Genomic DNA, 15,171 nt, shown 5'->3' on the forward strand with positions numbered 1-15,171 from the left:
CACTGGCCAGGGCAGATCATAATTTTTGATCCACTCTGACAATGCTGTCTTTTAATTTGTGCACTTAGACTATTGATGTTCAAGGGGATATTGATATAGTTGGATTCATATCTACTATATTTATGGCTGTTTCTTTTTGTTGTCCTTGTTTTTGTTTTCTCTTTTTCTGCCTTTGTGTTTTTTAAAATTTGTTTTTACTGATTTTCAGAGAGAGAAAGGGAGAGAAAGAGAAACATCTATTGGTTGCCTCCTGTATGAACCCCAATTAGGGATAGAACCCTCAACCTAGGTATGTGCCCTGACCAGAAATGGAACCAGCGACCTTTTGGTGCATGGGAATGCCTCACAACCAACTGAGCCAACTGTTGTTGTTTTTTTGTTTAAATTTCTTTATTAAGGTATCACATATTTGTCCTCATCCCCCCATTCCCATCCCACACCCCTCCCCACGCATGCCTCCACCCCCCTGTTGTCCTTGACCACTGGTTAGGCTCATAAGTATGCACACAAGTCCTTTGGTTGATCTCTCCCCTTTATCCCCACTCTCCCCTACCCTCCCTTTGAGGTCCGACAGTCTGATCCATGCCTCCTTGTCTCTGGGTCTGTTCTTGTTCATCAGTCTATGTTGTTCATCATTTCCCCTAGTTGAGTGAGATCATGTCCTACTAGAAATACACTTATAAGAACCGAAAACGAGACAAGCAATAATGGTTATGCTGAAAGGCAAATGAATCAGTCTGTAGTGAGTTTCTTTCTGGGCCAACAGTTCTTTTGAGACCCAATTTCAATGTCAAACAGATCCTTATGTGTACATGTCAGCAATGATATTTCAGTTCTGGATGGTGGACAAATGGTGTTAATGTAGGTCCGACCCTCTCTGGTTTGGTCCTGGGCAACCTGCAGCGACGCACAGCTGCTGACTGCTAGTATGGCAAGGCGACATCAGCGACTTCCATCTCTGGACTGCTTCTCTTCTGTCTTCATGGCTTGAGTAGTTCTGTCAATTCCTCTCTGTTGCCGGAATCCACATGGTCTCGGAGTTGTTTTCTGAAAATATACAAACATATTCTCGACCAAAAGTTAATAAAGGAATATTTTCTATAAATTTAACTTGGGATCCTTTTTCATTTTTTGCCCAAATGATTTCCCTCTGGCTTGTTTTGACACTATGTGTGTTTTTCTTGGGTGTCTTGTTGTTAGCATTACAATTAATTTTCTTTTACTTATTTTTTATTTTTTAAAATATATTTTATTGATTTTTTACAGAGGAAGAGAGAGGGATAGAGAGTTAGAAACATCGATGAGAGAGAATCATCGATCAGCTGCCTCTTGCACACCCCCTACTGGGGATGTGCCCGCAACCCAGGTACATGCCCTTGACCGGAATCAAACCTGGGACCCTTCAGTCCGTAGGCCGTCGCTCTATCCACCGAGCCAAACCGGTTTCAGCTACAATTAATTTTCTAAAGTACAAATTTTCTAGATGTAATTTACTTACAGGATATTTTAGAGCCACACTGGTTTTTAATTGAGCATTTTATGATTCCATTTTTGCTTCTTTCTTAGCTTATCAGTGAGATGTATTATTACTATTTTACTTGTTTAGTGGTTGCCCTAGAGTTTGCAATATATATTTCAAAGTAATCCAAGTCTGCTTTCAAATAACACTGCATTATTTCATGGGTAATATGAGTAATTTGTAATAACAAAGGAATCCTAATTCTTTCCTACCAGCCCTTGTATCACTGCTGTGATACATGTTACTTACATATAAACATACATGATTGTGTATATATGTATTCAATTATGAATGAAATGTAAAATTTATATGTATATATGTGTGAAGAGATGAATTATTTAATAGGTGCTGCTTGAATAATTGACACTTGTTAATTATTTGTTTAAAAAATAGGGGCTTTAGCCTACATTATTTATCAAAATGTTTCAGACTTAACAGTAATTTTGGAAAACTGAAAGGAAATGTAGATGAATACTTCATGTATCTCAAATTAGAAAGGCCTTTTTTTAAATCATGTAATCTGAAAAAGTAAACAGTAAAGATTATTACTGTGTAAAAATTGAAGTCTTATTTCACAAACTCATTAAGCACTGAGACAAATGTCAACCTAGGAAAACTGTGAAAAATCCTCAAATACCATTGTGGTTAAGAACCCTTAAAAATTATTCAGTTTTTTCTCTGCCCTCTCAAAATTGGAATAGCTAAAGTATATTAACAACTTATATTATAAATATTTGAGTATGACGGTTAAAATTATCTTATTAATTAGAGAAATGCTAGGTTGACTCAGTAGTACTTCTACCTATCAAATTAGCAAAGATAGAAGAAATGGAAAAAATCAGTATTGATGAATATATACAGTAGGTCCTCGGGTTACATTGGCGATCTGTTCCTACGGTGCGACGTAACGCGATTTTTGCTGTAAGTCGGAACCCACCTACGTAAGCACCTACATCACTCACATGGAGCACGTACACAGCAGTAATGAAGTGAAACAGTAAAAAAAATTTAAAAAATAACAATTCCTGACCTTTACTTGTGGTAAATAAATAATAAAAAACATAAAGCACATATGTACATTCGTCGAAATGACGGAACTTTTTTTTCCATAAATAAATGAGAGATTGGCGACGTAACCATGAAACGACGTATGTCAAGTCCGACATAACCCAAGGACTGCTTGTACTCTGATTTAGGCATAGAATACTGAGTAGGGAAATAAATTGATAGAAACTTAATGGAGGAGAATTGGTAATATAGCAAAAACTTCAAATTTTTATATTCTTTGAACTAATCAAGTTTTAGAAATCGATCTATCTATCTATATATATATAAAAGGCTAATATGCAAAGTGTCCTCTTGGGAGTTCGACCAGAGACTGGGAGTTCGATCGCCAACTATGAGGTGTGCTGACCACCAGGGGCCGGCGCGGACGAAGGAAGGCCCTGGCCGGCAGCCGGAAGGCCCTGGCCGGCAGCCGGAAGGCCCTGATCGGCCCTGATCACCAGCCAGGCCTAGGGACCATACCCGTGCACGAATTTTGTGCATCGGGCTTCTAGTTTATCATAAGGACATAATCAGTGGGTATACAAATTTATCTGTATTTAAGTAAATATTGAATATATACCACCTGTCAGATAATGTTCTTGGATCCATGGTAGTTATAAGCCACAGGGGCCCTATCCTGGTAGAACCTACAGTTTTGAGGACAAACATTCATAAAGTCAATACAAATAATTACGACTTGTATAAATGCAGTGATGGAAATAAATGGGATTTTGTGATAAATAATGAAGGAATACTTCAGTCAGGGAAGGCAGTGGCAGTGGGGGGGGGGGGGGGCATTATCTGAAATTCCACCATGCTGCTGTGCTGTCTTATTAAGGGGATTCTTAGAAGCATTTAGACAGAACCTCTTTGATGTTACTTTGACTTAGTTACTTCTTAGGCAAGTTCATATGCCATTTATCTATCTACTAGTATTTATTATCTATCTATCTATCTATCTATCTATCTATCTATCTATCTATCATCTATCTATCTATTAATCCTCACCTAAGGATACATGTTTTTTTTTTTAGAGAGTGGAAGGGAGGGAGGGGGAGAGAGAGAGAGAGGGAGAGAAAAACATTGATGTGAGAAAGACACATTAATTGGTTGCCTCCTGCACATGCCCTGACTGGGCCCTGGGAATTGAACCTGCAATCCAGGCACATGACCTTGACCAGAATTGAATCTGAGACCCTTCAGTTAGCGGGCCGAAGCTCTCTGTCCTCTGAGCCAAACCCGCTAGGGCAAGGAGACCTTTTTTGACAGCCCTGCCTCTCATCCTATATAATAAAGAGCTAATATGCTAATTAGACCGGATGGCGGAACGACCTTCCAGAATGACCAATAGGCGGGGGGTGGGGCCGTGAGGCAGCCAGGGCTGCAAAGGCCTACTCTTGCTCGAATTTCGTGCATTGGGCCTCTAGTTTTATAGAATTTATAATGCCATTGTTTGTGCCCCACCACCATTACCAACTAAGAAAGAAGAAACACTTCCAACTAAACAGGCATTGTTAGGATATCTGTGGTTTGTGAGATGAATATTGATTTTGTTAAAAGTTGGCATGTTGCAAATAATTGATGAAATATTGTGAAATAGTGCGCTGTCTTGCTCCCATACTATTTGTTTTCTCACTTCTAAAATACAGGCTTTCTAAAGACAGACTTTAGGTTTATTGCTGATTCCCCAGTGCCCAGAAAGTGCCTGGTGAATAGTAGGCACAATGAACAGATCCTGTATATGCGTTTTTTAAGGATTTTTAAAAATTAATTTTTAGAGAGACAGAAAGGAGAGATAGAGAAACATTGATGTGAAAGCGAATCAACGATCATTTGCTTCCTGAATACCCCCTACTGGGAATTGATCCCACAACCTTGGCCTATGCCTCGATCAGGAATTGAACCAGGAGATATATGCCTGGAGGGGAAGAAGAGGAGGAAGGGAATGGGGTCCTTTGTGTTGAAGGTATTTATCTCTTGCTGGCAGGAATCCTAGGGAAGGGTCTCAATAGAATATTAATAAGCTTTCCAGGTGTGCTCTTTCATGGTCCTGGTCTCCGCTGATTGGTTGGAGCCAGGGGGTCTTTAGTCAATGTAGCTACTCCTGAGGCAGCCATGGTATTACTTGTCTGGTTTTGCTGCTTTTCTGGACCTGGGGATGAAATACATCTGAGGCCTAGATGTTATCATTAGGGAGGAAAAGATCAGAGGGGCTAAAGTCATGATCATCAATATGAATGGTCAGGGAATTCAAACCCCATGACCAGGGATATGTTAGGAGGAAAGATTAGCCAGGGGATGAGGCCCATGTTTTCTCAGTTTTGCTCCTTGTCTGGTAACCAGGGCTTTCCACCCTGATGACCTTCTTCTGTACCTGGCCCATTATCCTTGCTCTGATCATGTCTGTCTAACTGCTTATCAGTAAATAAAAACATACTGCTTTGTAGACTACTGTTTTTCACTTAGTATCTTGATTTTTTCCCTGTGTCCTTGTATAGTTTTAAAAAATAAGATATTTAATGGCTGTGTACTCTTACCACATGTATATAACACTAGCTATTGTGTCCTGGCATTCTGGACTTTGGAGCGTATAGAAATAAAAGATCCTGGGTGTGGACTTGGCTTATTACCAGAAGAATTCAATTTTTATTTTTGCCTTTTTAATTTATTAAGTATAAAATACTGCTCTGTACAGAGAATAGTGCCTGGATCAGGGAATAAATCCCCAGTGCCTTAATAGATCTGCTTATTCTTACATGTAAAGGCTGTCACATGGTAGAAGAGCCAAAGTATCTCTCTCTTTTTTTTTAAAAATCTTCACTGAAGGATATGCTTACTGAGGGGTCGGCAGGGGAGGGAGAGGGGGAGAGGGAGAGGGAGAGGTGGGGAGAGAGAGAGAGAGAACATTGATTGGTTGATCGGTTTCCTCCCACATGCACCCCCACCAGAGGTGAAACCTGCAACCCAGGTATGTGCCCTGACTAGGAATCCAAGCCACAACCTTTTTGGTGTATGGGACAATGCCCAACCAACTGAGCCATACCTGGCCAGGGCACTGACATAAAAACTTAATTTCTGATATGGTTTTATGTTGCTGTACTTAAATTTGTTTGTTTTGTGATAAAAATAGTTATATGGAATCATGTCTTTCAGAGCATACATGCATTTCTACAAGCAGTTTCATTTACCTCTTAAGTGAACAAAAATATATTAATAGTAATTTAAGTGAACAAAAAATATATTAATAGTAATTTTGTTAGGACAGATTTTTAGTTCTTATGAAAAATTTTCAAAATTTAAAGCATGAAAAATAAAGAACTTTTAATGTTTTTTAGAAGTCAATGAAAGGATTCTATTTTGCGAAGCTGTACTATGAAGCTAAAGAATACGATCTTGCTAAGAAGTAAGTACCAAACTAAACATGTTTAGTTTTCTAAAATCAGTGCCTTTACCATATCTCATGTTCTTCTTTGAAATGGGTAAAAAACTGTTGGTGTTTTTTAGCAGTTCTTCCTAAGTATGTCCTGGAAATAAGGGATTTATCACTAAGACTGATCTTAAGGACTAGCCTAGATTCCTTGGAGATTGAGCCTGGAATGAGTATTTTCTGCATGCCTACCAAAGGCAAGAAATGGTTTGCCTTAAAATACTTTTCTAAAGATTGTCCTGGGTTAGAATAAAAGACACCCATGCTTATATCTTAATTTCTTCTTCATTACATTTCTGGCACATTAATCAGCTGGAAAACAGCAGTGAATACAAAATTAAACTTTGATTTCTGGATGGGAGGATAGCTTGTATAAAACATTTTTAATTGACTCAATAGGTCACACTGAGGCTTTGTCTCACACATAGAATGGCCAAGAAGGCTGTTGATCTGATTTGCTGATTTGCAGTAGCGGAAAGCAGGAAATGAAGAGGGAGGTAGGATATTAAAGGCATTTATGGGAAGATGGAAATGCTGATAAGGAGAGAGCACTTTTAATAGCATTGGGCTGTTAACCCTCCTTCCTTATTAATGTGACACTTTTTTCTTCAGTGTTGCCTTTAGGATATTACTCACTGAATCTAGAAGAGACTTCCTTATTTTTATTTGTTAATTGATTGAAGAAATGAAAATTACCTGTATTTGGTACTATATTTAGTAATTTTTTCTCTGCTCTAGTTTAGCTGGGTACACAGTACTGATAGATATTGTTTTCTTGTTTAAAGATAAATACATTCTCTTAGTTGTTATTTGGGAAATTGTTGCTCTTCAGTATTCACATTATGATGACTTAAAATATTTACTCTCATCACTTTCTGATTTTTATGCAAACTCTTTAGTGTTTTTCCAAAACGTAATCAGGAAGAAAAAACAATATGTATTCATTTATTATACTAGAGGCCCGGTGCATGAAATTCGTGCACGGTGGGGAGGGGGGTGTCCCTCAGCCCAGCCTGCACCCTCTCCAATCTGGGACCCCTCGAGGGATGTCCGACTGCCCGGCCTAAACAGGCAGTTGGACATCCCTCTCACAATCCAGGACTGCTGGCTCCCAACTGCTCGCCTACCTGCCTTCCGGATTGCCCCTAACTGCTTCTGCCTGCCAGCCTGATCACCTCCTAACCACTCCACTGCCAGCCTGATTGATGCCTAACTGCTTCCCTGCCAGCCTGGTCACCCCTAACTGCCCTCCCCTGCAGGCCTGGTCACCCCTAACTGCCCTCCCCTGCAGGCCTGGTCATCCCTAACTGCCCTCCCCTGTAGGCCCGGTTGCCCCCAACTTCCCTACTCTGCAGGCCTGGTCACCCCTAACTGCCCTCCCCTGCAGGCTTGATCAACCCCAACTTCCCTCCCTTGCAGGCCTGGTCCCTCCCAGTTGCCCTCCCCTGCTGGCCTGATCGCCCACAACTTCCCTCCCTTGCAGGCCTGGTCCCCCCCAACTGCCCTCCCCTGCTGGCCATCTTGTGGCCACATGGGGGCAGGATCTTTGACCACATAGGGGCAGCCATCTTGTGTGTTACATTGATGGTCAATCTGCATATTACTCTTTTATTAGATAGGATAGAGGCCTGGTGCACGGGTGGGGGTTGGCTGGTTTGCCCTGAAGGGTGTCCAAGATCAAGGTGGGGGTTCCCTTGGGGTGTGGTGCGGCCTGGGCGAGGGGCCTGTGGTGGTTTGCAGGCTGCCCTCCCCGCCCCCCCCCCGCCCCCCCCCTGCGACCCAAGTGGAGGCCCTGGTATCTGGGATTTATTTATCTTCTATAATTGAAACTTTGTAGCCTGGAGTGGAGGCCTGAGCCGGCCAGGGTGTGCGGAAAGCTTGGCTTCCTCCATCGCCGGGGAAACCCAAGCCTCCCTCCTACTCGCTCAGTGGCCGCAGCCATCTTGGTTGGGGTTAATTTGCATACTCGCTCCTGATTGGCTGATGGGCGTGGTTTGTGGGTGTAGGGGAGTGATGGTTAATTTGCACATTACTCTTTTATTAGATAGGATGTGGGTAGCACTGGAAAAACCATTTGATAAATGTAGCATTTAGTGGTAATATTAGTATGTTGTCAGCTTTGTATGTGTGTTTGTGTTTAAGTATTATCCTTTTGTGTTATAGTACTTTGAGTTATCTTCATATTCTAGTTTAAAGAGTGGTAGTCAATAATTATAATAATATAAATTAGTTGAGTGATTGCTTTGGTTTAAGATATACTCTTCAGTTATTTAAATATAGCTGTAAATGTGATTATTTAAAGATTACTTATTTTTATATTATTATTTTTAAACAGATACATATCTACATATATTAATGTGCAAGAAAGGGATCCCAAAGCTCACAGGTTTCTTGGTCTTCTTTATGAAGTGGAGGAAAACATAGACAAAGCTGTCGAATGTTATAAGGTAAACTATGTAAGATTAAAATTTAGGCTGCGCAGCCAAACACATGATGCCGAGAGTAATTTATATAATAAATAATTCAAATATTTATTGTGGATGTTATGAAAACAAGGTATCACAGTACTATTAAGTGACACAGCTTGGCCCTAGCCTGTTTGGCTCAGTGGATAGAACGTCAGCCTGCAGACCAAAGGATCCTGGGTTTGATTCTGGTCAGAGGGCACGTACCTTGGTTGCAGGCTCCTCCCTGGCCGGGATTCTGGTTGGGACTTGTGTGTAGGAGGCAACCAATTGATGTGTTTCTCTCACATCGATATTTTTCTCTGTCTTTCTCTCTCTCTTCCACTCTCCCTAAAAAGCAATGGAAAAATATTCAAATACTCTCAGGTGAGGATTACCACCCCCCCCCCCCCCCCCAAAAAAAAAAAAAGTGGCACAGCATGGAACTGATTTTAAATTATTTGGCCCAAAGTACACTATAGTTTGTAATTAAGAGGTTAGCACTTTTAGAAGAAGAACACCTATAAATTTTAAGCCTAATGTGGTCAGAAATGCTGTTCTTATGTGTGTGGTTTTCTTTTTTTTCTTCTTTCTTTCTGACATATCTAATAAAAACATAATTTTTATTTATCTTCAAAAGTATTTCAGGACACTTTAAGTTTAATTATAATAACTTTGAAATAGCATGTTATCATTTAGGAATAGAGTTTTTCATGTTTATATATGAGTATCTGTACTTTAGGAACCCTACTAATTTTATTATTTATTTTCTGATATCAGCGTTCAGTGGAATTAAACCCAACACAAAAAGATCTTGTGTTGAAGATTGCAGAATTGCTTTGTAAAAATGATGTTACTGATGGAAGAGCAAAATACTGGGTTGAAAGAGCAGCTAAACTTTTTCCAGGAAGTCCTGCAATTTATAAACTAAAGGTAAAAAAAAAAGGGAATAAAACATGATAAAAGCAGTTGGGAAAACTAAAGGAAGTCACAACTATTTCTAATATTTGGAATTAAATGACTTTTTAATAGGAGACATTAAAATACTGTGTGTGTGGGTGGGGAGTTGGTGAGTAATGGGTGAAGGTGGTCAAAAGGTACAAACTTCCAGTTATAATATTAAGTTCTGGGGATGTAATGTGCAGCATGCATGGTGACGATTAACAATACTGTGCTGTATATTTGAAAGGTGATAAAAGAGTAGATCTTAAAAGTTATTATCATGAGAAAAACTAATTTGTAACTCTGTGAGGTGATGTTAACTAAACTTACTGTGGAAATCATTTTCCAGTATGTATATATCAAACTAGAGGCCTGGTGCATGAAAATTCGTGCACTGGAGGGGGCGTCCCTCAGCCTGGTCTGTCCCCTCTCACAGTCCGGGAGCCCTAAGGAGCAGGAGGCGATACCCCCATCACACCACTGCTGCTGCCACTGCCGGCAGCGCAAGCCTCAGCTGGCCCAGGTTACCTGAGCCTCAGGCGGCCTGGGTGGCTGGGCAGCCACCATCTGAGGCTTGCCTGTGACTCGGGCCGGCCCTGGGCAGCTGGGAGGCTGAGAACAGGTCCGGGCACACCATGTGTCTGCTGCCCCCCCGGCTGGGCTGAAAGGACTGTGGGACTCCGGCAGGGCTGAGGGGACTGGGCGCCACCATCTTATGGCTTATGGGCACCACCAGCTTTGTGATGATGTGGTGGTCAATTTGCATATTCCCTCTTTATTATATAGGATTATTATGTTGTGTATCTTAAACTAATACAATGTCATATGTCAATTATACCTCTAAAAAAGAATGTCAAAACAAAATTTTTTTCTTCAAAACCTTTCTGAGCATATGCTGTCTTATTAGGCACTATTATGGTTTACAAATGGTATGTCATTTACCCTTATGCAGTGATTAACATTTTAGGGACTTACAGTTTTGTAACTAGATGGTGGAGCTAATAATTAAATTGAGCTGTTTGATATAAAATTTTTACTTCATTTGGTGAAAATTATCCAAAGGATGACAATTTCTCCAGGATGTTATAGGTAATTACTAAAAATGATAGGAAGTTCTTGCTTCTATATTAACCAGTTCTGATTCTTATTCTTTACTGAATATAATATACTGGTTTGCAAAATAACTCTTGGATATAAAGTCTTTTCAAATGTGCTACCTAAATGGAATTTTAAGTGTATATTGTTTTTAAGAACTACCTACCTTCACTATACATGTTTCTGATAGAATTTTAACAACTTTTTATTAGTAAATAATTATAGATTTTTCATAGGAAGTTGTAAGATTGCACAGAGAGGTCATGTGTATACTTCATCCAACTTTCCGTAGTGGTTACATCTTATGTAACTACAGTACAATGTAGACCCAGGAATTTGACATTGGTACAGTGTGTATGTATAGTTCTTTTAAATTTTATTACATGTATAGATTCATGCCGGGCTGGTGTGGCTCAGTTGGTTAGGTGTCATCTTATGCACTAAGAGGTTGCCATTTCGATTCCTGGTCAGGGTACATGCCCAGGTTGTGGCTTGATCCCAGTAGGGGGCGTGCAAGAGGCAGCAGATCAATGTTTCTCATCGATGTTTCTCTCTCCCTCTCTGTCCCCCCCCTTCCTCTCTTTATAAAATCAATAAAAAATATTTTAAAAAATCTGTAGATTTATTATGTCATCACCACTGCAGTCACGCACGGTACAGGCTTATTAAATTTTTTCTCCCTGTGAGAAGCAGCTGGGTTTTAAATATTAATCTAGATTGTTAGTTCTAAGTGTGTAAATTTCTTTACCTTATTATCTTTGTGTTATGCCTCCAACATAATTCCCCTATTGGCCATGACAGTTCAGTCCATTTGGTTACAGTGACATTAAGGAACATTTATAATGATAGGAGATTATTTTTCTTGCATTGTAACAAAAGTTAGATGCTTCTGCAGGATCCCGAGTTTCTTTAATAACTCTTTAATGATGTTGTTTAAAGCTAAACCTTTCTTTTTTTTCTTTTTTTTTAAAAATATATTTTATTGATTTTTTTTTTACAGAGAGGAAGGGAGAGGGATAGAGAGTTAGAAACATTGATGAGAGAGAAACATCAAACAGCTGCCTCCTGCACACCCCCTACTGGGGATGTGCCTGCAACCAAGGTAAATGCCCTTGACCGGAATCGAACCCGGGACCCTTCAGTCCACAGGCTGACGCTCTATCCACTGAGCCAAACCAGCCAGGGCTAAACCTTTCTTAAATGTAACTTTTTAGCAAAGGAATTCTGGTGTTTGAAATTTAAGGCTTAAGGGAAATAGTTTTTTGGCATTTATTTAATGAATGAAAGTATTGGTATGAGATCTTGAGTAGGCGAGTAGAATTTTTGAAAAGCATTCGTAATAATGTTGATCTTTACGTATTTCTTTTTAAACATACACTTGAAGTCTTGGGCTTTTTGTAGATATGGAAAGGCCAAGTGTAAGTTTATGGAAGTGATCCAGAAGTAGAGTGATTGGTAAGGAGAGAGGGCAATGAAAAAAATAGCTCTTATGGAGAGCTTGGCCTTTGCTAGTTGAAGGGAGCAGAGATAAGTAAGTATAAGTAGATATGGCAGAATGGAATTTACATCTGATGGCTTCAGTTTTTTCAGTGAAGAATGAATTGTGATCATAAGTTGAAAGTGAGGGTTGAAGGAAAGTGTGGGAGTTTTGAGGAAAGAGAAAGTGTATGAAGTTACATTTTCAAGGAATGGAGAAAGTGAGTCTATTAGAGATACAGTAGGATTTGTTCTAGGCATTACCAGTTTGAGATTTCCTAAATTTCCAAATGCCCTTAGTGGCACAGTTGTTATTGTAGAGATACAGAGAACACAGATGATAGGCTTATTCTAAGGAAAGACATGGAATTAATTGAGAGGATGTGTAAGCAAGTAGTAATTATGGATATTAGGGATTATAGCATTTTAGCTTAACAGAAGGACTGTGTGTGTGTGTACGTTTTATGGAAAATTTAAACTTGGTGATGTTAGTGTATTGAATGGAGCTTTCATGTAGTAGATGCAAATATATGTGGCAGTGAGGTTTTGTGAGTTCCTAGTGAGGTGGAAGAGTAAGAGGAGTGTGGTGTTCTGATTGGTATGACCAAAATACATATTTTGAAGACCTTTGTCAATGTCAGATGGATGGCTGAGGCTGGAGTTGTAGAACCAGTGGAGATGAGGTAATTAAAGAACTGAGTAGCCAGGCAGTTATATACCTTGTACATCTTTCAACTGATAATGACAGTAAATGATAATGACCAATGACAGTAAAGGATGAAGGAAGAGTTTTCTATTCCAGTTGCTAATGAGGAGGAATAGATGGAGTAGCTGGATAGCATGTCCTTTAGAGCAGGGTTCTAGACAGGTGTGGGGAGATATTATTTGGAAGTGACATTGGGAGTGAACAAACTCCACTTCCTCTACTTGTATGTAGGTTAGCAGAGAAAAAGCTACTGTGGCAGAGAAATGATGGCGGTTATCTCAAGTTATACACCATTCAGTTAAGACATAGGGTGAAGACACTGAGGAGATAATGAACAGTAGGAGCTCCAGTGTAGGAGCATAGTGGGTAAGGGACTGAATCAAATTTAGGGAGATCCGGAGCAGTTTGAGGATAAGGACCTGGTATGAGGATTGATGGGAGGCCTAGGCTCTGATAATGACTGGGATGGGTGTACAAGGGTTGGTGGTAGTCCTGGCATTCTCTGAGGTGAAATGGACACCTATATAATCATAGATGTTTACACATAACTTTTTTGAGGTTTAGCTTCAACTCTGAAGGGGCTAATAAAGTATGTAGGATAGTATTTCTGGTTTTAATGTACTGAAGCTAGCCACAGTAGAATGGTGCTCATAGGAGCCATGATGTATTTAAAAATTGCATAGGTGTTTTTTTAAATTAATGGTTTTGTATTTTAAATTAGGAACAGCTTTTGGATTGTGAAGGTGAAGATGGATGGAATAAACTTTTTGACTTGATTCAGTCAGAACTTTATGCAAGACCTGATGATGTCTATGTGAACATTCGACTAGTAGAGCTGTATCGCTCAAATAAAAGATTGAAGGATGCTGCGGCCCACTGCCACGAGGCAGAGAGAAATGTAGCTTTGCGTTCAAGTTTAGAATGGAATTTGTGTGTTGTACAAACCCTTAAGGTAGGTAAACATTGCTGGGTCTTTACACTTCTATATAGATAATTACCATATATTCCTTTAAGCAGTGCTCCCCAAGATATAAATTTCTTTTACTTATGTATAGCACCTGTGAAATGAAATATTTATTAGGATGATCTCAATTTGTAATTGATAGTTTGGAAAGATAAAATTGAAATATATATGTATGTATATATATATGTATATATACATAGCTATATGTTTGGTGTTTTTATAGGCTGATATTAAAATGTGGTTTTACAAATAGGAAAGGGCAAAGGAATTTATAGGCATAAATGGATAAATTTTATAACACTTGGTAAGTTTTATAACCTAGTGTTCTTTCTACAAAATAGGAATATCTGGAATCTTTACAGAGTTTGGATTCTGATAAAAGTAACTGGCAAGCAACCAATGAAGACTTACTTCTGGCCTATGCTAATCTTATGCTTCTTACGCTCTCCACTAGAGACATACAAGAAAGCAGAGATTTATTGGAAAGGTATGTTTTGTGGACTTCAGTGTAAATCACAGATTTTCTTTTTGTAGTAATTCATTTCATTGGTCTAAACATCTTTACTGCATTTTTATAGTGTACCCATGGGTAATATTTAATACGATGAACCACCTGGAAGGAATTCTTCTTGTGTGGGGATATGATAATTGGTTTTGTATGACTTAGATTTTTAGAGAATATAAAATTGTTCAGGCTTGATTAAATTATTTTTATAGTTAATATTCAGTTTTGACATGCTTAATAAAGAATCAAGCCTGAAAATGAATGTTCTAACTATTCCATATTTTATTTCCAAAATAATCTTGATAAAAAAATCAAAGAATAAATTTCATTTGTCAGATATTCTAGTATAAGCAGTTAGCATGAGTAGTATTTTAGAAAACAGTATTTTAGCTTAGAAATAAGATAACGAAAATGTAATACATGATTTTTCTGTTTTCCTAAATTTTGATTTTGAGGACCAGTGTCTCTTTTGTTAAAATAAATGCCATTGAACAAAAACAGCACTTGGATTTGCATAATGATGTTAGTTGAGTGTAGGGTTTAACTAGGGCTTGTGGGCTAAATATAGCTCTCTATCTGATTTTGTACTTAGTTTCATTGGAATACATCCATGCCTCTGAGGACCATTTGATTTAGAAGCACTGATTAGTATATAGATTACAAACAATAGTGAGAAATACAATTTATTTAACTCTGTAGTCATATGGTAAGAAGAGCAATTATGGTATTGACAACCGAAATATCTTATCTGTTACTTACTTATAATTTGAATAAGGGATACCTAATTTTAGAACTTCCAACTTTGAATTAAATAATGAAACCATATTATTGAGAAGAAACTAGAAAATATTTAGTTTCCCAGTTTTTTTCTGGTATATTATGAAACATCCTATATAATAAAAGGCTAATATGCAAATTGACCAAACTGGAATGACCGGTTGCTATGACACACACTGACCACCAGGGGGCAGACGCTCAACGTAGGAACTTCCCCCTGGTGGTCAGTGCGCACCCACAGGGGGAGCACTGCTCAGCCAGAAGCCGGG

General features: G+C 38.9%; 1 protein-coding gene across 3 annotated transcripts in view; it reads left to right on the forward strand.

Annotated features, from left to right (window-relative positions):
• LOC307103119 (E3 SUMO-protein ligase RanBP2) overlaps window positions 1–15,171 on the forward strand; it is a 90,756-nt gene that overhangs the window by 14,625 nt on the left and 60,960 nt on the right. For 2 of the 3 annotated variants that reach the window (XM_079777079.1, XM_079777081.1), the window contains exons 2-6: window positions 5,902–5,969; window positions 8,329–8,440; window positions 9,218–9,370; window positions 13,378–13,608; window positions 13,962–14,107. In XM_079777079.1, the coding sequence (XP_079633205.1) occupies window positions 5,902–5,969; window positions 8,329–8,440; window positions 9,218–9,370; window positions 13,378–13,608; window positions 13,962–14,107 (710 nt within the window). The remainder of the gene's footprint in view (window positions 1–5,901; window positions 5,970–8,328; window positions 8,441–9,217; window positions 9,371–13,377; window positions 13,609–13,961; window positions 14,108–15,171) is intronic. The other variant, XM_079777080.1, reaches the window with a different exon arrangement.

This window comes from Cnephaeus nilssonii (assembly GCF_951640355.1).
Source record: "Cnephaeus nilssonii genome assembly, chromosome: 7".
NCBI lineage: Eukaryota > Metazoa > Chordata > Mammalia > Chiroptera > Vespertilionidae > Cnephaeus > Cnephaeus nilssonii.